Below are 27,098 nucleotides of genomic sequence, written 5' to 3'. Positions count from 1 at the left end.
CTCAAAAAGCTCAAAGTGTGCACTTTAAGCCCATATTCATTATATAACTGTAACTTGAATGCGTTTTGGTCAACAGCTAAAATAATAAAAAATTGTGCCTGCGTCCAAATATATATGGACCTGACTGTATTTTATTCCTGTGATGGCAAAGCTGAATTATCAACATCATTACTCCAGTCTTCAGTGTCACATGATCCTTCAGAAATCATGCTAATATGCTGATTTAGTGCTTTTTTTGATTGTTGTGCTGCTTAATATTTTGTGGAAACTGTGATACATTTTTGATACAAGATTACTTGAAGAAAAAGATTACAAGAAAAAGAAATCTTTTGTAACATTTCTCTTTTCACTTTTGATCAGTTTAATGCATCCTTGTTAAATAAAAGTATTTATTTTGTTGATTACCTTACTGACCCCAAACTTTTGAGTGTGAATATATATATATATATATATATATATATAGAATAATAGTATCTACTTCTGCTGTTCTTCTTTTCATAGCACATCAAACTCGTTTATTGCACATAATAAAATAAATTTAACATTTTAAAAATATGGCCCCTTTAACAAATTAGTTATAATAATAGGAAATGTGTCTTCAGTATTTGTGTACAAACTGTCAGAGATATGATATCCTCACATGAACCAAAACAAGAGCACTGCATAAAGTAATTGTTACGGATCATTGCCAAACTGAGAAGAGAATGATGACGAGAGCCAGAATGTTTGTTTTGAAGCTCAGAGAGGGGAAAACATGACTAGCATGGGAAAAGACAGACCGACAGACACATACACGCGTACACACACACCGTGAGCTGTTATCACTGGTATTAACAACCCCAAAACCCACACACCCACATGGAGAAGTGAATAAACACACCTGCTGCCTCTGGTGTCGTACTGCCTCATGTTCTTAATAAAGTGGACTTTCTTCACAGGGCGTGGACGAGGAGAGCCAGATGGGTTCCGACTCCTGAGGACAAATACAGATGGACAGAACATGGGTAAGACATGAAATGAAAATCCTTTAGTCTTTCATATTTGGTTTCACTTCACCATTCTTACATAAACTTTTGTCTGAAGATTAGACACAACCTTTATAATACATGCTGCTGCGACTCAGAGCGGCTACGTCACAGCTATTCAAAGCAGCCCAAATGCCCACAAGTATTTGACCTAAACTCAACAAATTCAACGGAAAGAATCAAAACAAAACACAGAACTCAGCACACACAGGTTTTATGCTGCTTGAAACAGTTCTAAACCAAATGCAATTCCTTTCATTTGTTCTATATAAAGTCATCTATTATTATACACTAGTTCGCTCCCGCTCAGCCAAACACTGTTCCAGTGTTTAAATGCTGTTGAAATGTGACTGACGTGTGTGAGTCAACTGACTGGCTGTTTCCCCTCATCAAGGGAATGTGTCATTATGGCTAATGAAGCTGGCCATGACTTGCTCTGCATGGCACCGTCATTACAGCTCTTTGCTCATTGACATGAAACTACCCTCACATATTACCAAGATGGGAGGAACAAGGCAGAACAAGTTATTACGTTTTGATAAAAAACAGACAATTTCCTTTGGAATAATGTACAATGATGAATCACTCACAAAAAAAAAAAAAAAAACATCGTTGAATCATTCAGTCTGGGAAAGAGAGGGGAACAGGAGATCAGAAAATACTATGCTGCCCACAAGGCGATTGGCACTAACAATATGGTCAATATTGATGAACTGTACAAAATTATATTTGTGATGACATTTATCTTTCTATTGTTTTTTTACACCACACCATACCAGACCATTCATTAAGCAGAGACAGTATAAATGGTGCAACCTGTTAGGAGCATATGTACATGTTATTTTTTTGGATTTAGTAATTTTATATTTTATTTTTCAAGCAACTCAAATGTATCATGCATAGGAATGTTCAAGAGTGCCAAGAGCTCTGTAATTCTTTGGAAAATATGGATTATGGAGCTCAAGTTAAGAGCTCAAGTTTTTAAATACCAAATGCCTGAGCAGACAGCTGGTCAAATTTCACTTGATTTCAGCTGCATTTAATCTTGTTAAATAATAACATGCACCGCAAACAAACAGTTTCATAACTGAATAGTTGTTAGGTTTAGAATGACACTAGTCAGTCTTAAAGGGACAGCAACACAACTGATACGTTCAAGGCCTAGAAAGGTAGTAGTTAGGAGGACATCGTTAAAATAGTCCATGTGACATCAGTGGTTCAACCTTAATTTTATAAAGCTACGAGAATAATTTTGAGAGAATACTTGTTGCAGACAAAAAGTATTCTCATCAATTCATAACATTAAGGTTGAACCACTGATGTCACATGGATTATTTTAACGATGTTCTTACTAACTTTCTGGGCCTTGAACATGGTAGTAACGTTGCTGTCTATGGAGGGTCAGAAAATAATATCTTAAAGGGGTCATATGATGCGATTTCAAGTTTTCCTTTGTCTTTGGAGTGTTACAAGCTGTTCGTGCATATATAAGATCTGTAAAGTTGCAAAGACTAAAGTCTCAAAACCAAAGAGATATTCTTTATAAAAGTTAAGACTCGTCCACGCCCTCCTAAAACGGCTCGTTCAAACACGCCCCCACATGTCTACATTACAGTGTGGGAAGATTTGCATAACACCGCCCAAATGTATACGCAATGAAAGAAGGCGTAACTATTATTCTCGCTGTAGTTTTGTGGTTGCCGCTGCCATGTCGTGGAGACGCTGTGTGATTTGTTTTGAAAGCGAAAGTACTTTGTTTGGCCTTCCAAATGAGGACACAACTAGAAATCAGTGGTTAAGTTATATTTACAACACTGTTCCAGAACAATACAACACAAATATTAGAGTGTGTGCAGCGCATTTTACGGAGGACTATTTCCTGAACCTGGGAGAGAATAGCCTACAACGTGAACACTATGAATGGCTGTGAACACTATAAAGTGGGGCAATTCCAATGTCTCAAGGACAGTCTGGTGCTTCTGACTCACAGCCTGTAAGTACGTTTCGATATTTAAAGAATTTGCTACTGACTATTCAAACGCGAAAAAGACCGTATGAGTCATTATAATCAGTAATTATGTCCTCACTGAATGCAACAAATGCCTCGATTATAGCGGGTTTTTATTGTTTTAATCTCGTCGCGCCGGGACCATAGACTGTAAAAAGGGCGGGACATGGCATCACAATACGGTAAGGGGCGTAACAACGAAGGTCTTACGGGTTTGGAACGACATGAGGGCGAGTAATTAATGAGATTGAGTTTTCGTTTTTTGGGTGAACAATCCCTTTTAGGAAGCCCAAATATGACATGGTTCAGACATGAAATTAATTTCTCTGAAAATTCCTCAAAAAACCCTGCAGAAAAGTCAGTCTGTTGGGTTACATGTCTTACCATAGTTACATAACTTTTGGTCTATGTCTCATCTGTGTATGTTCTAAACCCTTCTATCCCTACATGAGCATTACAGATTTCTGCCACATGCTTTGGGCACAAAACCAGGCCACATCTACCTTCTGTTTGGTTTGAAAACTATTACACAACCCTAGCGTGCCGAACAAACACAAACAGCTCCCCCTATTCGCACCTTCCATCTGCTCCACCATTTGTGGTGATGCACCCTCCCTCCAAATCTGAATTACTGTTATCATAACCTAGGGCGAGGAACCGCACCTGCGTGCAGGCGAGTGCGAAGAAGAGAGCAAAGAAAAGCTGAAGACTGTGACCGAGAACAAATGACTTAAAACCCCTTTCATTATCTCCAGAATGAAAAACGTGATGAACTCTGAAGCAGCTGCCAGCTTTGCGTAAAGCTCATTCTCTCTCGGCCCATCTGTCACTCACTTGATCCCGACATTTCATTTATTTTGTCTTTTCTTTTCGGGCTCTCTCTCTCTCTCTGTTTTCTAGTAAATCTCCAACCATTTGCATCAGTCTCAAATGCAGAAAATGGGATGGAGAGGAAACTAAGATATGAGCTTGGTGAGACAGGACACTGGAGGTCATATCATAATCACAGACACAATCAGAGCAGGCAGATTGCCCAGAGAAAGATGGATGTGTTTGGATGTATCATCCATTACAGCGTTCATGGAAACAACAAAATTCATTATTGATTAGTCGGGTCTTTGTATATCACTGTGTGCATCAATGATGACACAACACAACAACAACAACAACAACAAAAAAAAAATGCATTACTTCTAAACTATTACATTTACATTACTTATTTAGTGATGCACTGACATAAAAGTCTGGATAATACAAGTAAGATATTTCATGGCAAATCTAGTAAACGTTTATGTAAATATTTAAAAATAAAACAAAATGTAAAAAAGGTGAAATCAGCAGGCACAAATAAATATACAATATTGAACAATATAATAAATAAATAAAATAAAATCTCTTCTTTTGGCTGAAAACCAATATGGCACCAATATAGCTTTCATCCCTACATATATTTTAATAAGTTATTATGAATTTCCAGTTTGTTAAAAAAAACACATTCTAAGAGCTTTTACACGCAGCTGCTGTGATTAAAATCCAAATACGATGTTATGTAAATGTTTCTACTGTAAAAAAAACAACAACAACGCAATTTCTTAAACCTCATGTTGTGTTCTGGGACATTTTGAGGACATTCTAGGTCTTTCTTTTCCCCAAAAATGCTAGTTAAAATTAATCGCATTGGACTAAAACTTACAGACTTTGCTCACACAGGGTTTAACAACATCCCACATACCCTTTTTGGTACTGACCGATCACAGGCCTCATTCATCAGAACTTATGAATATGAACATTGCCAAAATTATCTACAAAAAGCTTTTTTCACTCAAAGAAGCTCAGATCAATGAGGCTTATAACCAATCAGTTCCAAAAAGAAATACAAAACCTGTGCTGACTGAAAGAAAACTAGTTGCTAAAGACTATGACATCTCTGAATTCAATAATGAAATGCCTTTAACTGAAAATTGAGTGTTTAATCTTATCATTATACATTACTGACACGCTATCCTCCAATTTGATACTGTTAAGTGCTTTGACACAATCTGTATTGTTAAAAGCGCTATATAAATAAAGGTGACTTGACTAGATCCAAGATTTGGTTATAAAAGCAATTTTTACAAAGAATTTTTAAATGGCAGTGCCAGGTTGCATAAAGCATTTAAGGTATAGTTTATGCAATGACATTAAGCGTAAGGGAAACTTAAGGGTGATCTTAAGAGAAAATTACACTTAAGGTGCTTTATGCAACTGGGTACAGGTCATTTTGACCAGAAACACTAAATTAGGAAAATGATTCTCAGCACAGCATACGCACCAAAACGAATTCTTCGAACTCTGAAGGTTTTTCGTTTTTTCAACCAAAGATTTCCTTGTACTATCACATAAAATAGTAAAACAATTACTAAATAACATCAAAATCCACATGAGAGGATGGCTCTCATCAGCCCATGGAATCTCATACTGTAGGCTGGCAAAGATAAACAAACAGTTAAGAAAGAATGTACAATCCTAGAGGAATAACTCAAGTTAAGAGGCAGAGGGAACGTTAACACTCTCTCCCTCCATTTACTGTACCACTGCTCTTCTCTCTTCATAACCCATGTGTGTTATATATCTCATACTTTTATGTCCAGCAGATCCCAGCCCCTCATTCCAGGGGATCAATAGCTGTTCCTGGCCGACTGGATGCAGTCAGGCCACGATCACGTCACAAAGCTTTGAATAAATACCCTGGTGTAATCCTGCCTGGACTGGACATGCACAGAATTAAAGTGCTGAGAGAACATATGGCCTGATTCCATGCTTCCAATGTTCCAATAGCACACAGGGATGAAAGGCTGGGCTAGAGAACCAGTGCTGGTGCACAAAGTGCTGAAGCACAGGCTCAAGAGGAAGTGCCTTAGAGAAATGAGTGGGTGAAATGTCAGGCCTCAATCAGTGGGCTGGTGTGTTGGAGGTGACACATGGGTTACTACACAATTTAAGAGCGAGATCTTTTCCTTGGAGCTTGGTAGCATTCATCTAAAACAGCTGTTGTTTTGGATAATACATAAACATATGATTAATGTATACTTCCATTCAAAAGTTTAGTTTCCAGAAAAATATTAATCAGCACAACTGTTTTCAACATTGATAATAATATTAAATGTTTCTTGTCCAGCAAATCAGCATAATAAGGATTTCTGAAGGGTCATGTTAGACTGAAGACTGGAGTAGTGATGCTAAAAATTCAGAGAAATAAATTATGTTTTAAAAAAATAGAAAACTGTTATTTTAAATTGCATTCATATTTCACAGTACTACAGTTTTGATCAAATAAATGTAGCCTTGGTAAGCACAAAACACCTCTTTGAAGAACATTAAAAATCTTTTTGCAGTACATTTCAGCAAAAATGTTTTATTGTGAATATCAGTTATCTGACTTTAGATTACATAACATAATATTTGGATATTGTGGGGAGTTTTGACATAGTATGCTCAACATAATGAATGATTGGATGGGATTTATGTTGTCCTCTTACAGGGATAGTTCACCCAAAAAAGAAAGTTTGCTATTAGTTTATTCTCTCTCATGCCATCCAAAATATAGGTGATTTTGTTTTTAACAGATAATAATATTGTAAATAATGTTTGGTTTCTTGCACAAACCGATTGTTTCGCTTCATGAGACCTCAATATATCGCCAGGAGCCACTGGTATTAATTTTGTGGTCCTTGATATGATTTTCGCTGACTTTCATTTCATGAATCACCAAGCTAAAAATCTTCTTTACTGTTCTACTGAAGAAAAAAAAAAAATCTCCTGCATCTTGGATGGCCTGAGGGTGCAAATTAACAGCACATTTTCATTTTTGGGTGAACTATCCATTTAAGTTTTCCAGGAGATCTTTCATATTCCAGCAAAAAATAATAATAAAATAAAATAAATATATATATATATACTAACCTCAAACTTATGAACAGTAGTGTACATAATTTGTTATTTGTCCTTGTTAATATGACCATTTTTTTTAACGACTACCTGTAAAAAACAAACAAACAAAAACACAAGGGCACATCATTTACCCTCATTCATATAAAAAAAAAAAATAAACAGCAAGGAAAGTGCGAGGAGAGCCTTCCTGTTTACATGAAAAATGAATTATATATATATATATATATAAAATCTCACACTGTCATCAGATCTAGTAATACCTAGCATATCTAAAACAGCAAAGGTGGAGGACAGCCAAAGGACACTAATAGCATCCTTCACGCTGAAGAGTGTTTTCCTGGAGTACATCAGCTTCAAATTCTGATTATGCCATGGGTGCTATTGACACAAGAGCATGAGCCAAGCCCAAGGTCAGTGTGCAAACAACGCCACTTCCCTATACACGGATACACCCGTTCAGTTATTAACTCACATGTAAGGACTTCCCCTAAACGAGAAGAATCAACAGTTTTCACTGTCAAGTGTAGATTACGGATTACTATACATAACTAATGATATTACACAGAGATGTTTTCTTCTTAGCATGCTCAGAACAAGAGTGACAGAAGTTGCGCCTCTGAGATATGCTAGTCTCGCAAGTTTGTATACAGGAGCAAAGGAAGCAACGTTTCCTAGCAAAGTAAAACTCTTGGTTTATATCGAAATCCTCAGACATTTTTCTTCACAAATCCTCGTTTTGTGCTTCTAATTCGTGACCGGCGTTTTGTTTTGTTCTCGCTTATCCACCGGAACGGCTTCCGCGTACGGCAGTCAGCGGAAGTGAGAAAAAAGTGTTTATTACTTTAGAAATATGGATATTTTTCTTACAAATATGCGCTATAGGAGGCCTTTATTCACCCCCCCGGAGCCGTGTGAGGAACGTTTTATTACGGATATGCTCACTTTGTTTCACGTCTTCTGGACTGTTGACAAAAAGCACCCGCTTATCCCCATTGTAATGCTTGGAGGGGCCAGGACAGTTTTTAATATAACTCCGATTGGATTTGTCTCAAAGAAAAAAAACTCATATACACCTAGGATGCTTTGAGGGTGAGTAAAACACAGGCTAATTTTCATTTTTGGTTGAACTAACCCTTTAACTTGCAACAGAAGAATACAAAAGGAGATTATTCACCATAATAAAATTACAATTCAGTCATTCTGTACTTGTGTGAGTAAATGAAAGAATTTTCATTTTGGGTGAACAATCCCTTTAAGCTGTTCGAAACCCATACAACCTTGTTCTACAAACATTCCATATGTATATATAAACGTTCTCAAATGTTCTTGCTTGATGCATATTTGTGATGTTTTTGTGAACTTTCTGAAGCTTCAAAGTTTTCTTGGAATGAACTTTCAATGGAGGACAGAAATTTCTCACGTTTTGAACAGGGTAAGCAAATGATGATAGAATTTAGGTATTTAAGGTTGGAGAATCATAAAACTTGATTTCTCCATCAGAAAAAGAGGCATTGTGTAATAGAGCTCAATGTCAGAACATTTAAATGAAGAGACCGTAAAACTCACCATTTCTAAAGTTACCACAGGGAATCATGTTCAAACGCTAACACTGAATATAACCCAAAGGCAAACTCAAAAAAAAGAAAAGAAATTTAAAACACCTCATGCAAAAATCTTTCAACTATTGATTACAAAACAGCTCTCTTTTGAGCAACTACATCAACAGTTTAAAGCCTCAAAGAATTTTGACAATGCATGAGGCTGAGAATTTGGCAAACGTGGTCAACAAGCGCCTACTTGTTGTACTATTCAAACTATCTTTATGTCTTTAATTTGAATGTCACAGCTCTCAGTATGCATGCTGAGAACGATTGAAGACAACTTACTTGGAGAGGTTGTTTTTAAGCAAGGAAAGGTCAATTTAAATGCACGTTGGATGCATTTACTGGAACTATTTTAAGAAGCTGCAACATTTGACTCAAGCAAGTTCATGTAGCCCTGATTTATTCTCCAGTGCAGAGACAGTTCATTCCCTCAGGCCTGCAGAGACCCTTTGAAGGGTTGAGAGTATGACAGAATGTCTTAAGCTTTAATCTCTGCAGGTACTGTGTGCACAAAGCAGCGTGCAGCACTGGAAGAGTACCACCACCACCCTTATATGCAGCACGGACTGACCTCAAAGCTCCAACTGATAAAGCAAAGCAAATGTCTGCCGTGACTGTCAGTCTGGTTTGAATCCACATGTCACAACCGCACCCTTTTTAAAGTAAAAGTGGGAAGAGTGTTTGGGGGGGAGGTACAGTCAAAAGAATAAAGACCTCCTACTGCTCAATGGACTGTTGAGATTAAGAGCAAAACAAACATCAATTCTCTCACTGTGTGTATGACAAGCTTTTTCACTTCCTCGTATGGAGAGATAAACCAACCAAAGCCGAAACCTTCACGCACAAATTGCCATTTTTAGGCAAGGTTTATTTGGCTGTGAAGACATCTGGATTCCAGAAAGCGGTTTGTTCAGTCTGTGGTCAATGAGAGTACTAGTAAGAATGAAAACACAGTCTTTTTCGCATACTTTTGCGTCTGTGGAACAACATTTAAAAGTCAAGCAGATAAAATCTATGGCGGTGGCTTGTCATTTCACCCTCATTTTCTATCCGTAGATTAGTGCAACTTGAAAATTCATAAATATATTTGAAAACAACAACAACAAAAAACACTTTTAAAATAATTGTCAAAGTGATATTTGGAAAAGATTTGGGAAGCAAACCAGAAAAAGGTGTGTTTCAAAACTAGAGATCACGTAACCCCGGATAATTAATTCACTGTAAATAGGGGTGTATATTTAAAAGCATAAACAAATTAGACTCTGACTGGACAGATAAGGTAAATGACTCAAAATCATGAAGTAACATTAACGCTTGTCTAACTATAGACAATTATGCACACGCTTTGCGTTTAGTGTATAGTGTACGTGATTCTCTGTAATCAGTTCTTTGAAATTTCTAGTAAATAATAATAGAATGAAGTGAATGTTGAGGTTGGCAACATTATGTCACATTTTATATAAACAATTTCCAACCACTCGTATCATTAGTCTGAATGACACTATGGTGCCTCTCCCTCTAAATATGCAGGTTGGGTCAAATCGGTCACAAAACATGCCCATTCAGACTGGTCAGAATAATGACTAACTCCTTACATTATATGTCCATGTTAATGCTGCAATATTTAACTACAAAAAAAAAAAAAAAAATCAATAAAAGTGTGCAATTATGTTAAGCCCTAGAAAAAAAAATTACACATTAATTTTATATTTTCCCATCAGTATTACTCAGTACTTACTTATGTAATAAGTAAAAAAAAACAAAAACAAATATAAAGTGTGAAAATTTCTTTGCATCACAAAAATGAGTGTCGTAAAATAAGCAGTGGAAGGGATGGTAAAGGAAAAAAAAAAAAACATTTTGTGCAATTTAAAAAAACATTTTAAAATATAGCCTTTTCTGACAGTAAATGCAATACAGCATTAGAACCACCTTAATTTTTTTGTATATCTTACAAAAAACTATTTATAGTATTAGATTTGCCTTTTTATACTGATTATGTTTCAATATGAAATGTCTGAAATCTGATATGCAGAACTGATTTTTTTCTACTTTCTGGACCACAAAACTAACTAAATATTCATTTTGAAAAGGTTAATATATTAATATTAACAATTAAACAATTTAAGCACCAATAGCTTCAAGCTCAAAGTCAAATAACAACATTAAAAACATAACGTTAACTTATCACCTTAGTACCTTGCCAGTGCACATGACATATGACGCGTAAACATGCTGCCTAGGTAGGCAGCTCACTAGATTTTGAGACACGGCCAAGTGGACTGTCTTTTTCAGAAGTTTATGTAAACTATCAGAATGCATTAAACTGTCCTATCTCTTACTGCCTCTAAAGTAACCCCCCCTTCAGAAACCTGTGCAGAACCCACCGCGGTCGAGACTCCAGCGAAGAGCCGCAGCTCTGCACTGACAGCAGCGTCGGAGACTTCCGCGCTCCGAGCGGAGTGGGCTGCAGACTGCAAGGGGACAGGAGATTGCTCTGCGAGGAGAACGAGCCCCTCTCCCTCTCCAGGAACATCTCGGTGCTCCCGGCGTTACTGAACCCAGAATCCGACGGCAGAACCAGGATGGGCGGGACGTTGAGCAGCCCGAGTCTGGGGACAGAGAGGCTGGAGAAGGTCCCATCGTTACTCGCCGCAGCGGACAGTTCGTTCACAGTCGCGGCGATGTCAGAGCACTGAAACTCGGCATCACTTGGGCCCGCTGCGCTCACATTGTTCCGCACAGGCCGACCGTCCAAGGATATATTAGTGAGAAACAAAAGCGCAGCTTGTCTCCTCCGCGAATCTTTACTTTTCCGCAGATGCTCTCTGTGCAGTTTGCCAGTGCATGGGTTCAGAGTGCTCTGCGTACTGCACGCAGCAGCCGCCATTCTCAAGTAAACCTTACGCGCTGCTGCTCTGTTCTGTTTCTACCCCGGCGCTACTCGCCAGGACACGCCCACTCTCACCCGATTGGCTTAGAGGACAGGATTTTAGTAAATAGATAGAGCGTGCGCGGATTTCATTGGCTGATGAATCATAAAGCGTTTGAAATAATTTCACAGGCGCGCTCTGACAGAAGAAAGAGAAAATGAAGGACTGTAGATGCCGCTTTGTTATGTGACTCTGGACCACAAAACCAGTCATAAGGGTACATTTTTTGGATGTTTATACATCATCTGAAAGCTGAATAAATAAGCTTTCCATTGATGCATAGGACAATATTTGGTCGAGATACAACTATTTGAAAGTCTGGAATCTAAAGGTGCAAAAAAAAAATAAAATATTTAAGTTCTTAGCAATGCATATTACTAATAAAAAATTAAGTTTTTATATATTTACAGTAGGAGATTTACTAAATATCTTTGATCGCTAATTAATATCCTAATGATTTTTGGTATAAAAGAAAAATCAATAATTTTGACCCATAAAATGTAGGCCTATTGTTGGCTATTGCTACAAATATACTTGTGCTACTTATGACTTGTTTTGTGGTCAAGGTTCACATTCACATTTCAGAGATTAAAAAGCAAAGGTCTATAAGCTTTAATTGCCTCACTGTAGAGTAGCAAAATAAACGTGTCCTTTAGACACACAATTTAGGTGTGCAAACATTTTACTTTATTACATTTTACAGTGTTAAACTATTATATACAGTACTGTGAAGTCAGTCAGCTCTTTATTCCAATCAGGACTGTCAGTTAAAGTATAAATCATTTAATAATAATGCATGGGCCCTCCATCCTCTGACCTACTGACTAAGATATTCCACAGAGGACCTCAGTTGGCCCTCTTCATCACAGGGCCTGGGACAAATGTTCCCTGTTGCCCCCCGCTGGTTTGACTACTAAGATTATTTGGGTGTGAGAAGAGGTTTAACTTGAATCTAAACCCTGTCTGGCCCTGTTCTTCTGCCCAATTCCATTACATAACAAACGTTTAGCCTGACAGATGTATGTGGCATTTTGATAACCCCCAATGCTGGGCGCAGTGCCCATCAACCTTCTGTGGTTGGCATAGATAAGAGGGAAGGGAAAGGCATCAGACTGTGGCAAGGTGACAGTGTCACTGGAAAGAATGTCAAGGCTGAGTTTTTCATGAGTTATTCTCCCTGCAGACAGCAGCCACAGTCAATGACCCTCCGGCTCCAGCAGATTACTGTGTAGTGTGCACTGGCTGGAAGCAAACTCTTCATCACCATCATCATCACTGTCATCATTATTATATGATTGCTTTTTCTTTTTCTCCTTTTATGTCTTAAGTGACCTTTTCTCCAAATAATACATAATTACTTTTGTTCTCTCTGGTACTTCCTCACTGCATTAGTACTCTTTTGTAAATCATTCACGCAGAACATGAAATAACCAAACATGCATGCAAATAATATGCAGATTTACAAATGCAAATAGGATGCAAGAGGCCCATTGTTCATGAGCAGCACTCCGTGTGGCCCAATAAAGTGCACATATACTGTAAATGTTTAACTATTTGACTTTGATTTCTTTTACATTACACACACACACACATATATATATATGTATGTATATGTGAATCAAAAAAATAAGTCACCTAAACCCTGTTTTCAAAAACTCTCCAGTGCAAAAGTTCAAATATACAGTGGCTTATGTATACATATGTCATTTCATTCTGTATGTTTCACAGGTAGTAGTCCTCCTCTTCTATGTCTCCGTTGCCCTCTTCAAAGCCCAAAGCCTCAATGTTGTGTGTGATGTCATCAATTCTGCGGTTAAAATCCTGGGAACTGGAAGGAAGAGTCCAGCCGTCATAGCCACGGACTGCTGTGGCAGATGTGCTGCTCATGCTCCGCTTGATCCGGCCAAAACTGTCCGTCAAAATCCCACCCTCTCGGATCCCAATGTCTTCCAGAAATGTCTCGAACACTCCTACATCCTTATCTGGAATAAAGGGCCTCATGCCTGCTCACATGGGAGAGGAAATACGTGAGAATGCACCATAAGTCTGTATTTTTAGACAGCATCGTTTTGTTGGATTATAATTGAGAATACATTAACATTAACAAGCAAACATTTTGAAAACTTACAATAAATACATTATAAAGATGTATTAAAAAAAAAAAAAATACACTACCATTATAATTTTTGAGTTCAGTAAATCACTTTATCCAGCATGGACACATTAAATTAATCAAAAGTGACAGTAAAGACATTTAAACTGCTTCTTCTTGTGAGAATGTGGCAGCATTCACATGTTTGTGATTAATTGTCTCTATTCAGCACTGTAATGCTCCTCTATAAATTCACACTAACAATACTGAATGGTCTGAATGGCGAAAGCGCAGACAGTCTCACACTCGTCCAGAGCTGTATCGAGCTGACTCAGCCTTTTGCTTGCTTGTCAGGTTAGATGAGTTTACGGCCAGCAGAGGTATAAGTGGCTCAGTGAGTGTTATGTAATTGTGTCTCTGTTGCACACAATCGCTGCAATTTGCTTTATCCTTTACCAACTCACTTCAGAAGTAACATCTACAAGGTTTTCCTAATCAGGTTGGACAAGTAGTGTCGCAGTGGGAATTTACTCTACAATCCATTTTGATTATTTAATGACTCACTATCTAAATATGTGTTTCTGACAAATCTGGGATCACAGTTACAGAGTTATTTATAGTTTTGAATTGTGGTCATAGAGTTATTTATAGTCTGTCTCATGTTTCTTTTCCCACAGCGGCTAGTGTTAGTAGAGAGTTTTGTAATTCTGTCTCGCTGTGAAAGTGTGATGTTGTTGGAAAGGCTGATGCACCATGACTTCTCCAGTGAAAGCCAGGTGCTCATGAATATTCATTAGGCTTTACGTTACTCTAATCCCTCTAATGAGCTAATGATAGACAGCAATTACACAAACTCTGAATACAATGCCAAATCTGATAAATCATGACTTTTAAAATATGACTTCAGACTTTATAATGAAATAAACCCTGTCGTACAAACATGCCCCTTGGGGATTTAAACAGGCACTCAAATTCCTCAGGAGAAGCAAAGAAGGAGAAAGAGAGAGAATCTATGGTGACATTTGTATTCTGTGTTGTGAGTTTCTCACCAAGCAGCAGGAACTTGCGTGAGTCTCCGTAGAGCTGCAGCAGGTCAGTGCAGAACTGCTCTATCGGAGCACCAAGTCTGTATTCTCGCAGAAACAGAGCAAACTGCTGAATCTCCTGAGGTGTCAGCTTACTCCTCAACTAACCAATGAGAACAGGACACAGAACTATAATACAACAGAACTATAAAGAGACAATAATATTCTGGATAACTGCAGTGGATCGTTCACCCACAAATTAAAATTATGCTGTCATTTACTCATCCTCATGTTATTTCAACCTCCCCAAGACTACTTGATTTCAAAGCTTTTCATTACCAGGAACTGGGAGTACTGCTATTTTAAAATAACCATGATTAAATTTTGTGTTTCCAAAAGTTGGGAACCACATTATTAGGCAAAATGTCAAAAATGCAATAACGATTAATCTATGGCTCCATGAAGAACCTTTAAAGGGATAGTTCACCCAAAAATGAAACGCATAAGACCATAAATTCAAGGCATTAATGTTTGCCTAAAAAAAAAAAAAAAAAAAAAAATCACCTCTGGCTCTGCACCCCTTTACCTAAATTCAGTACTTCAGACCTATGTGCCCTCTAGAAGCTTGCGTTCTGCAAGTGAACGCATTATTGGGCCATCCCAAATAGGCACAAAATCACTTTCACAGACTTTTTCAATAACTTCCCATCTGGTGGAATGACCTGCCCAACTCAAACCGAGCAGCTGAATCCTTAGCCATTTTCAAGAAATGGCTAAAAACACATGTCTGCCATCTTTATTTGACCCTCTAACTCTAGCACCCTTCTAATTCTATTTTATCTATCTGTCTTCTTTTTATTTAAAAACCCCACACACACTTGACCCTCTATCAATTGCATATGCTAACTTTTCTTGAAAAACTAACACTAGCTTTCTTTTTTCTATTCTATCTACTTGTTTCTTTAAAAAAACAAAAAACAAAAAAAACACCTTGCTACGTGTACTGCGTTAGGCTAACCGAGACTTGTCAAGCACTTGCATGTTGTTGCTCTTTTGTTGGTTTTGATTGCTTGTGGACGTGCGTTCACGATAGTACCATGACACAAGCGTGTGGCGTAACATTATGGTTGAACCACTGATGTCACATGGACTACTTTGTCAATCATCTTGGTACTTTTCTGTGCCTTGACCGTAGTAGTTCCCCTTGCTGTCTATGGGAGGGTCAGAGAGCCCTCAGATTTAATCAAAAATATCTTAATTTGTGTTCCAAAGATGAACCAAGGTCTTACGGGTTTGGAACGACATGAGGGTGAGTAATTAATGACATAATTTACATTTTTGGGTGAACTAACCCTTTAATTACTCACCCTCATGTCGTTTCAAACCAGTAAGACCTTCACTCATCTTCAGAACACTAAAGATATTTCTTTAATGAAATCCGAGAGCTTTCTGACCCTGCATAGACAGCAATACAACTGAGACGAAAGGTAGAAAGAACATCATTAAAATAGTCCATGTGACATCAGTGGTTCAACCTTAATCTTATGAAGCTACGAGAATATTTTTTGTGTGCAAAGAAAACAAAAATAACGACTTTATTCAACAATTTCGTGAACATGCGTTGACTGACACGGATGAGAAGAAAATGTTGAATAAAATAATTATGCACACACACAAAAAAAACACTTGGACTAATTTAATGATGTCCTTACTACCTTTCTGGGCCATGAACGTGGTAGTTGTGCTGCTGTCTATGCAGGGTCAGAAAACTCTCAAATTTCATCAAAAATATCTTAATTTTTGTTCCGACTATGAACGAAGGTCTTACGGGTTTGGAACGACATGAGGATGAGTAATTAATTAATGACATAATTTTCATTTTTGGCTGAACTAACCTTTTAACATACAATGCTTCTACAAAAGCTTAGTGGGAAAATATTTCTCAGATTATTAAATCTAAATCTGTCTTCTTCATGACAAAGAAAGTAACGGTTCTTTTAAGAACTGTTCTTTGGGGAACCCAAGATGGTTCTTCTATGGCACTGCTACTAAAACCCCCTTTTGGAATCATTTATTTTTAAGAGTGGAGTGGTGAGTTTGGTCACGTCACTAAAGGCGTGTACAATATGTGCATGTCAGATTTTATACTGGGCACCAGCCAAAGAATTTCACCTTAACAAAAGATAGGAATGTGTGAGTCCACTTGTTTTAATGCAATAAAACCGAAAAACAAAAAAAAAACAAAAATGTGAAGTGCAAATGAAATTTTAAACTTATTTAAATTTCAGTCTGTTCCTCACACAGAACATCATATGGCTTCAAAAGACTTCAAAATACATTGTGTGTGTGTGTGTGTATATATATATATATACAGTATATACATGCAACAACATGAGGGTGAGTAAATGATGACAGAATTTTCATTTTTAGGTGAAGTGTCACTTGTATTACATCATTTTATGTGTGTAAGCATCTTACAATGATCATGTACTCCTGCAGACTGGCATTACAGGGCTCAGAGTCGCTGTGTGTGGAGGCCAGGCTTCGATGTGACTCATGGCAGGAAAGAGATGAGCTCTCACTGTAGTTCTCACTATAATACGGATCAAATGCTTCCTGTGAACCATCACTGTGAGGAGAGATAACACACATGAAGTCAGATGTGACAGAGCTTGAAAGCTATTTTAATACCACACCCCCGTTTCCTCATATATATTAAAATAGCTTTTAAAAATAATACGTGCCCTCCAGCTCTGGGCTCTAAATGGGATAAATATTAGACTGCAGCCCATGAGTTTAAAATGTTTGTCTAAGCAATGGAAGACAGGGTCATTACTTTTGCATTTCTGTTGTGTGCTGCTGGTTACTGAGGCAATTATTTACAAAATCAAAATGTACAAATTGAAGAAAGGGTAAGAATGTAATGATAATTCATAAAGACAGATTTCATGAATCATAATGCACAAACAGACACTCACTATGAACTGCAGCAGCTGAAGTCTGTGTCATAGCCATATGTCATGTCAGTAAGGCAGCTGTCACCTTGGACAAGTATTGATAGCAGGGAGAAAGACAACATGTTATAAATTTGTGCTTTAAAGTGGCAACTGAAACTATACTGCAAAGCATGCAATTGATGAGTGCATTCTAGATATGCATTGACAGCAGTGGCGGTTTTAGGCATGGGCGAACCGGGCAGCAGCCCGGGGCGGCATTTTTTTATGACACGTGGGGGGCGGCACAAGCACTTGGAAAAAAATAAAATAAAATCATCTGCGCCGCTAAGCGGTTTTCTATTATCTATCATATTATCTATCATATAACTGTGTGGAGAATTGGCAAATTGGCGCCCCTGCTTGTTGAGAAGGTACCGTGCACAGAAGCTGTGTGAGAAGTGGAAAGGGGAGGGGGGCGCGGCCGCGGGGGACAGTTCACCTCTCCCAAATGGAGCGGACAAGGAGGGCTAAAGTCAGTCACACCCAGGGGCGCGGGAAGTGGGGGTGCAGCACCCCCTGTTTTTTTCTGTGGGCAACTGTTTAATTGTTGGGAATATAAAAAAAAAAAAAATCGGAGTGTCTATTTAAGTGCAAATAGCTATTTTGCTGGCAGAGGCTATTTACACTAACTCCACCCACAAACGTATGATTGGGATAGTCAAATTTGCAAAAGACGATTACTAGTTCTCAGATTCAGTGGCGCAGATGGTAAAGTTTGCGTTACACTTCTTTTGACACGATCGACCGGGATTTGAATCTGCCTTTTGGCGAACTTTTTTTTCTCCCTTTTTAAATTTCAAATCACATCACATCAGAAAAGCATTTATTTTTTAATAAAAATGAAGGAAATAATCAAAAACATAAAGTATTGGGTAGGTGTAGAGAGGGCTTTTGTCCCAATAAGGTGGCATCCATTTAATAATTAGAAATAAAATTAAAAAATTACACTCAATAAGTTATTGCATACTATTTTATAATGTATTACAATGCAGAAGTGCAGATAATTACCACTATTTTTGCAATAAGTAATGTTTTTCTCTAACAATGTTTTTCGCCATGTTTTTATTTTATTTTAACATAGAATAAATAGAATCTAAAGCTATTTGCACTGTGTAAATAACATATCACTAAAGAATACTGCTATTTTCACTTTGTGGTTTAGTCTTGACTTCTGGTTGTGAGTGACAGTGTTGGGGGATGGGAAATCTGTTGATTGTCAAGTGCCAAATAAACACAGAGTGTTTATTATGTATATAGAGTATATTTATTTAAGTTCTGATAACTTATACTGTTTTGTGCAGAATTGTGTTTTTCATGTTGAAGGATTTGTGCAATTGAGAAATATAAGCTTTCTTACACTTATATTGTTATAGTAAAACATGGCTGTTGTGCAAAATTTTTAGCAAAAAAAACTACAATTTTTTTTTTCTCGGATGGGGGCGCGATCAGAGGGGTCTCGCCCAGAGAGTAATTCAATGTAGAACCGCCACTGATTGACAGTACATGCAAAATATATTAAGATCAACAGTTTAGAACAGTTTTAAGCGGGTTTCAGGGATCCTCAGTCTGCCACAAAGTGATGCTTATATAACTTATATTGTTTTTCTTAAACTATATAAATGTTTTTATATTTATTGCATTGAAATGTAATAACATGATTAATATAAGACATAGTAAGAACTTAAAATTCAATTTTTCTATTTAAGTTGCTATCATAATTATACATGACAAAAGTTAGTCTTTTTTAATTCAATTAGCTTTTATCTATTTTTAGGTCCCGACTCACCAGTTGGGAAACACTGTTTTAAGCACATTCAGCACTGTAGAGGTTGGTTACTGTTAACTGGCTGCTAAAGAGCAATAATGATGTCACTCACTCCTCTGTAGCCAATAGCGGTCAGGCATGGTGTAGTGATATCCCGCCCTGTCGACACATTCAATGGTCTGATGTCCATAGATGATCTGAAACATTTGACAGATGAGCGCGCAGTACTCCTCTGCAGCGTCCTGTGTGTGATCAATATAAGAATCAAATGAAGAGAAAATCATTGAGTGTCTATAGCTACATACAACTTTTAAATGTTTCCACCTTTCTGCTTTTCTCTCTTACACAGACACACATATTGCACTCCAACAAAAGCAGCCAGACTGTAATATGGGTCAACACAATCCCATCCATATTAATGTCCGCAGGCACACACACACACACAGACCACTGACACAGCATGCTCTTACATAAGTCTGGGCATTACATCACAGGGAGTCTACTCTGAGCGCGCTGTTTACATCACAGCTGACACAACTCATCTCGTCAGCACGGTCACTGCAGGAGCGCAGCTACAGCTCACCGCGAGGCACTCATATTCCTGAGGCTCACACCCACTGTTTAAATTAAGAATTTCTCATTCATCACAATCACCTTAAATCTCTACAGCAGCAATAATTCATTTCTCCAAATGCCACAACTGCAATGTTTGTATTGTCCATCCATTCATCCATCATTGCTTATTAACTCATCCAGCATCCATCAACATGAAATGCTGTCTATCCATTCATCCATCAAGCCACATTATTGGCTTTAACTCAACCCACAATTATTCATCAATTCATCCACCCATACATTGCTTATTAACACTTTCATCCATCCATCATCACATATTAACCCCATTGTTCCTCCATCCATCCATCCATCTATAATTTATTAATCCTTTCAACTACCCATCCTTCCATCCATCCATCCATTCATCTGAATAACGGTTTAACCCATCCCTCACTTATTAATCCATAAATCTACCTACCACTTATTAACCCTTTCATCCATCCATCCAGCCAGCCAGCCACATTAATGGATTTTTAACCCCTCTATCATGTATTAACCCATCCATCATCACTTATTAACCCATTTGTTCCTTCATCCATCCATCTATCATTTATTAACCCTTTCAACTACCCATCCATCCATTCATTCATCTGAATAACATTTTAACCCATCCCTCACTTATTAATCCAAAAAAATCTATCCACCACTTATTATCCCTTTCATCCATCCATCCAGCCACATTAATGGATTTTAACCCATCCCTCATTTATTAACCCATCCATCATTCATTTTTATCCTTTTTATATGTGCTTCCTTTCATCCATCCATCCATCCATCTATTAACCTTTTCATTTATCCTTCCATACATCATTCACTTCTTAACCCTTTTATCTGTCCTTCCTTCCTTCCATCCATCCATCCGTCTTCCATCCATCCCCCCTCTGATTCATCCTTCCATCCATTCTTCAATTATTAACCCTTTTATCCATCCGCCGATCCATGCGCATCTATTGCTTATAAGTCAATTTCCATCATCCATCCATCCATCCATTCATTCATCAATCCTTCCATTTAAATGGCTGAATAACCTCACCTTGTTCTCTACGGCCAGTATGACGAGGTTGCAGTAGGCATCAGGGCATGGCATCGGCTCCAGAGGATTATGGTTCCTCCTCTCCCAGCTGCCGTAGGACTTTCCCCTCTCCCAGCTTCCTGTGCAAGCTTGCCTGCGTTCCCAACTCCCACCTGCCGTGTGTTTCCGTTCCCAGCTTCCACCTGGTTTAGCTCCAGGCCCATGCCTCTTTTCCCAGCTACCTCCTATGACCCCTCCACCTCCCCGACGCTCCCAGCTACCCCCTACAGGCCTCCGGTCCCAGCTCCCACTCATCGTCCGTTTCTCCCAGCTACCTCCGCATGGCTTCCGGGTCTGTCTACGCTCCCAACTCCCACTCACACGTTTCTGTTCTAGGCTGTCACCATCACCACCACCTCCTCCACCTCCTCCACCCCCTGTCCCACCTCCTCCACCCACACTGCTCTGTTTAGGCTCATGGCGGGATGAGAGCTTCCAGTCCACACCACAGATGGTGTGGCGGCGCTCCATGGTGCCCCCTGCAGGCCTGGGGTCAGTGTTGCTTATAGTTTGTCTGCGGCTCTCCAAACCAGTGGGCCTGTTTTCCAGACTGTCACCGGCTAGTACAGTGTCCACATTCAGACCTGAGAATACAAACACAATATTGAAGATTCCTCCCATCCTTATTTATTTCAAAAGTTTGCAAATGTTTTATGGCAATGCAAACTAAAACTGACAGACACCTTCACTGTTTTTTTCTCAGTGCTTTATCTCTCTCCAATTTAGATACTGTCCACATACTTTGTTACTGGATGTGTTTTAACACCTGAAACTCAATGTTTTTTTTCCTGAAACTTTGATATTATATTCCAATATTTGTCTGCTAAAAATAAACAAATTAAGGTAATTTAGAAATATGCAATGTATTCCTAAAATGTGTTTTGTGAATTAATTTATTTACAGTAGGCCTAATCAAATTTACTAAAACAGAATAGATAGTAACCAGGGTAAACTCTGGTATTGTAAATCGTTCCTAATTTCCTACTGACCAGTTTTGAGCACCAGTAGGTGCAGTGCATCATCCCGCAGGTAGGAGGCAGCAGCGATTTCGTGTGTGGGGATTCTCAGCAGCAGTTTTTCATTGTCTCTCCAGGTAAGCAGCAGACAGCGAGCAGACAGGCTGAGAATGCAGTCCTGCTCCACACTGGTCTTCAGAGGCAAAACCCTCAGTTTCTATGGATGGAGACAAACACAATGTATCATTTGCTTAATTTCGTGGTTTTATTTTAAAGAAATAATTTATAGTTTTTAAATGTGACAATTTAATCTTTTTGTTGGTTTCAAAGTGTTTTTTTTTTTTTTAAACTGAATTATCCCTTTTAGTCATCTTCTGAACAACATTACAGTTACTCTCACCCTGGCTGTGTCCAGAAGCTGCAGCAGCTCGTCTCTGCTCGAAGGATTCAGGGAACATGACACCCATGTCAAGTGTCCCAGGAACTGTTGGTAACATCCATAAAATTCAGTTGCTGTTTCCATGTGAATGTGATCTGTTTGCTTTGCGTTGTCAGACTAACCTTGACTTCCTTCTCCACATAGTCGTAGATGAGTCTCTCTGGGTGGATGAGGTAGTCAGGTGGGTAGAGGGGGACAGTGTGAAGGGGTCTTCGGTACACACTGTTTTTGTCTACCTGTCGCCGGCTAGATTTAGAGAACACCAAGCGCTTTACAAAGCCCTGAGACAAGAGTTTGCATAAGAGATACAAGATATAAAGTGACGATGAGAGATTTTACAATAATGAGGGGAAAAAAGCAATTGTGATACATAAAGTGCAATTGAAAGTTCCTTTCACTCTGAGGCAGAAATGGGCAATTTTTGTTTTGTTTTTCCCACAGGATTTAAAATAATAATAATAACTGACATTTTATTTCATAATTCAGACATTTTTCTCGCAATGCTGAGTAAAAGTCATAACTGTGAGATGTAAACTCTTGCTAGTTTAAAAACATTCATAATTAGGAAATATAAACTCAGAATTCTTTCAGACCTTTTCTTGCAAATCTGAATTTATCTCACAATTCTGACTTTACATTTCTTCTGCTATGGAATAAAAAAAAATAAAAAGGTAATTGCGACTTTTAATCTCACAATTCAGATTTTTTTTTCTTGCAATTGTGAGTTTCTATCTTGCAAATCTGACTGTATATATATATATATATAACAGAACTATGAGATATACACTCAGTATTGTTTGAATATAAAGTCAGAATTGTGAGATAAAAATTTGCAATTTTTCCCCTGGGGTGGAAACAAGCTTCCAAATATTCCGATAGTTTACCAAAACACAAAATATTCAGACAGTATTGTACAATTCAAGTAATGTGAGCTTTGTGTTAATAGCACCAGGAACTCTTTTCAGATCTGAATTTATCCAGAATACGAACATGCACAGAAACTTAAACTAAAACGAATCTTTACTAGTTCTGATGTGCATAATTTCACTTCACTTGCTTGATGTCAGATTTGTAAAAGCCTGTTTAAATCTGCTTTTATGATGATGTAACACACATCAGCCTGCTGCTCAAACTGTGACATCAGCGAGACAGATGTTAGATATGGAAGACAGATTACAGACAACATCCCTACTGCCAACCTGCTGATTTATACAGTGTGCATGTGTAATGTGTGTGAGGAAAAGAATTTAAAATGTAAGGAATGTATGTGTATCAATCACACATCGTGTCAGTGACGGTGTGTGTGTTCACATCAGATGTGATCTAATGGGGCTTATCAATCATCCCGACTGCTTTCTGGGTGTTAGTCAAAACGCATTAAGAAAGGCAAATTCAAAACAATTAATCAACCACGTCGCATGACTCCATTATTAAACCTAAACACAACTATTACTATCTCCAGCTACAATGACCCCCCTCCCCCTCCCCTGAAATACATAATAAGCTAATCCTTTGAAGATAATATAAAGCTATAATTGGCCTATTATACTGCTGTGTCCCACGGCTCAGAGGATTTGCTGTTTAATTAGTGACCCAGAAATAGAGCAGAATATTAAATATTTGTTATTCATTTTATGCCACAATGTTTCTTGGTTTTAAATGTTTGAAAATCCACACATTTCTGAGGCGATCAGTGCTGGATATGACACTGATGCTGTTGCATATGGCCTATAGTTATCTAAGAAATCCTTGGAGTGCATGTTTGTGTTTGTCCTGTAGCCAGCGAGCTCCTGTCCCATGAGAAAAAGATTTAAACTGAGGCTGATCGGTGTGGCATTGCAATCTCTGAATCTCTGGAAACAGTCTTAGAAGAATTGGTACATTGCCCAGCATATTGCCATAGAGCACAATTAAGTGCCTCTCTCGTACACATTATGATACCTTTTGGGGGTGTATATATATATATATTTACATTTGTTGCCTCAAGCAATCAGCACTTCAAAAATTAAGAAAATAAAAATGAAACATAAAAAGGAAGAATGCTGTAAAGCAGGTGTTGCATATTGTCCAGTAGAAGGTTAAGACTGAGAGAGACATAAACCAGAGCAATTATTGAAAATGAATGTGTATACGAACATTTGTGTGGAGTAGCAGATAAAAATGACAGAAGTTACTCTTAGTGTTTAAGCATATTTACTTATAAAAATCATGGTGTAAAATTCATATGAATCTTTTATTTTCATAATAATCAACAAACCCTAGGCCTGTTTCAATGTTTAAGTATGCAAATAAGAAATTAAATTCCAAATGAGTTGTCGCATTCAGCAAACGCCACAGCTGAGATAAAACGAGTCAACAAACAAACAGCATCCCTGGCATAAAGTTATCACCCACACAAGGATTTTGGTATATCATGTGGTACACACATACAGTACACAGAAATGTAAACATTAGAGGTCACATGATCAGGTTTACAGAAAATCCGCGACACATTTCAAACACACATCTTTGAAATATTCCTAAATGTATATCCAGCTACTTTTAATGTATAACGAAAGAGATGAACTTACCTTCTTGGCTCGCTTGGGCTCATAGTCCATATTGACCAGCCTGATGGCTAGCTGTGTGCGTTTGTGTGTGTGTCCCTGTGTAGGAAAGGCCCAATCTCCTCTCAGCCCTCTGGAGCCAGGCAGGACTCTGCAGGAAACACACTTCCTGCTGGACAGGAAACTCCACCAGAGACTCTGATCTAAAAATCCCAAACACCTCCACACTCAAACTACTGATAACACAGTACACAAAATGGGGCCGTAAACACACACAAACACAAACACACACACACACACACACACACACACAACTAAAATAAGTGGACAAGTGAAACTAATGAGTTGACACTAAGCAGAAAGACTATGTTCAAAAACTTCACACACATTACACATCTAAATTACATAAACACAGATTTACACAGATTTCTGAAGCAAAACAAAACTAATTCCCAAAGTCCTTCTGGCAATTATTAAAATACAACTTTAAATTTCCATACAAGTTTCAGCTCACTGAGGACTGTGTTTAAACAGGTTGTATCATTCATTTTTATTTATTTATTTTTAAATAAATTAAAATCAGTTTTTGTGTTGATTTTTTGCTGTTACAATGCTAAGAAACAAATAGGCCTGGCTGAGAAGTCAAACAAACGCCTGCAAGTAACAAAAGACAGCTATGTGTCAAATGCTATGTGACAGCATTCAGCCAAAATCAAAAAATTAGTTTTCGATTTCAGCCAAATTGGTTTTGTAGGGCCAAAAACATTGATTGGAACAGTTCATTGTAATATGCTTTTCTCCAATGACGCATTTTGACAGTGTTAGCATCTATTTCACACACACTACTGTGGATAACCTTGCTGAAAACAAATATATATAGAAACCATCACAGAAATTATAATGGCTTCCACTACAAATACCATTACAAACTATCACCTATATTAACCATTAAAACCATTTAAAATGATTTCCTGTAGTGTGTTTTGGGACATATTCCATTAGAATTTAGTGGTTTTAACAAGCCACCAATAGAAGCTGGCAAATTACCAGTAGAGACCCACAGGGACCATAACAGTTTCCATTAAAACCAATACAATTCCCATTATAACCACTAAAAGCATTACTGTGATTCTGTGATGGTTTCTATTGTTTTTTTCAGCAGGGAAGCTACACTAGGTAAACACGTCAGCAGTATGTACTTCACTGTCAAAAGTAACCACAATTAATGTTATTTTTCACTCAAAACCTGAGTTGCATTAGCTCAGATCAATGAGACCAATGTCCTGTCACTTCTAAACAGAAATATAAAATTTGTGCTAATTGAAAGAAAACAAGTCGACATAAAAGACTGAATCCATGATTTATGGATTCAATATAGCATAATATAGTATAATGAGAGATTTGCAGTACAAGTCTGGTCATTTTTGACTAGAAACACCAAACCAGTTCTCAGCGTTTGAATTTGACCTTACCTATTGCAGCTCAGTCATGCCAATGATTCTCGCAATTACTCAAAGCATCCACTGGGGGGCAGTGTGGGCCAGCACTTTGTTTCAATGGGGAGTGGCACTGAGAATAGCGGATAGCTAATCACCTGCAGAGAGACGGCATGCTCACTCACTGCCTTGAGCTGCACAAAAACACACGTTAAATCCTTACATATTCTGTACAGGAAGAGCGTTTTATAGTTATCTAAAATAATATTGCAGTTGTTTGACCTGTTTTACCCTTTTCGAAATGAAAAAGTTGTCTATTTGATTTTACTGTGTGCAACAGTGCAGTTTTCACTACGAATACATTTACTAAAGGAATGCAATGAAACTTTATGATGAGGTCAAGTAGAATCGTTCCTAAAGTCATGGAGAAATGTGCAGTTTGTCAGAGACTCAGTGCATGGATTGATCTGGATTGTTAAACAGCCCAGGGGAACATACTGGTAGCTCAGTTTAAGAAGGAACAGATCACATAAACTCAATGTCATACTGGGACAATGGCCAGATAGTCCCTGGAAATCAGTGGCAGATGATCTGGGCCGTAAAGGACGCTGAGGAGTAAGCAGTCTGCTTTTGTGTTTGAAGTCATTGTGCAATCA

General features: G+C 38.0%; 2 protein-coding genes across 4 annotated transcripts in view; both read right to left on the bottom strand.

Annotated features, from left to right (window-relative positions):
- The window catches only part of cables2b (Cdk5 and Abl enzyme substrate 2b), a 33,664-nt gene extending 21,632 nt beyond the window's left edge, over window positions 1–12,032 (bottom strand). Inside the window, exons 1-2 of the mRNA XM_058762836.1 lie at window positions 10,955–12,032; window positions 881–973 (exon numbers count right to left, since the gene is read on the bottom strand). Of these exons, the coding sequence (XP_058618819.1) occupies window positions 881–973; window positions 10,955–11,457 (596 nt within the window). The 5' untranslated portion in view covers window positions 11,458–12,032. The remainder of the gene's footprint in view (window positions 1–880; window positions 974–10,954) is intronic.
- A 132-nt stretch (window positions 12,033–12,164) lies between these two features.
- ccm2l (CCM2 like scaffold protein) lies at window positions 12,165–26,674 on the bottom strand. Of its 3 annotated transcripts, none has more exons than XM_058762831.1 (11): window positions 26,479–26,674; window positions 25,031–25,242; window positions 22,583–22,741; window positions 22,422–22,505; window positions 22,055–22,238; window positions 21,027–21,649; window positions 19,491–19,620; window positions 17,596–17,659; window positions 17,096–17,246; window positions 14,642–14,780; window positions 12,165–13,503 (listed from the first exon to the last, which is right to left on the bottom strand). In XM_058762831.1, exons 2-11 carry the CDS (start codon window positions 25,058–25,060, stop codon window positions 13,223–13,225), a joined length of 1,845 nt encoding a protein of 614 aa, XP_058618814.1. In that variant the 5' UTR covers window positions 25,061–25,242; window positions 26,479–26,674; the 3' UTR covers window positions 12,165–13,222. The 3 variants fall into 3 exon arrangements, with proteins under 3 accessions (XP_058618814.1, XP_058618815.1, XP_058618816.1); XM_058762832.1 differs by having other exon boundaries at window positions 25,031–25,239; XM_058762833.1 differs by having other exon boundaries at window positions 25,031–25,209.
- Between the last annotated feature and the right edge of the window lie 424 nt (window positions 26,675–27,098).

The sequence above is a fragment of the Onychostoma macrolepis genome, chromosome 23 (assembly GCF_012432095.1).
Source record: "Onychostoma macrolepis isolate SWU-2019 chromosome 23, ASM1243209v1, whole genome shotgun sequence".
Taxonomy (NCBI): Eukaryota; Metazoa; Chordata; class Actinopteri; order Cypriniformes; family Cyprinidae; genus Onychostoma; species Onychostoma macrolepis.
The sequence above is the reverse complement of the archived record's forward strand: the minus strand, read 5'-3'. Positions and strand labels throughout refer to the sequence as shown.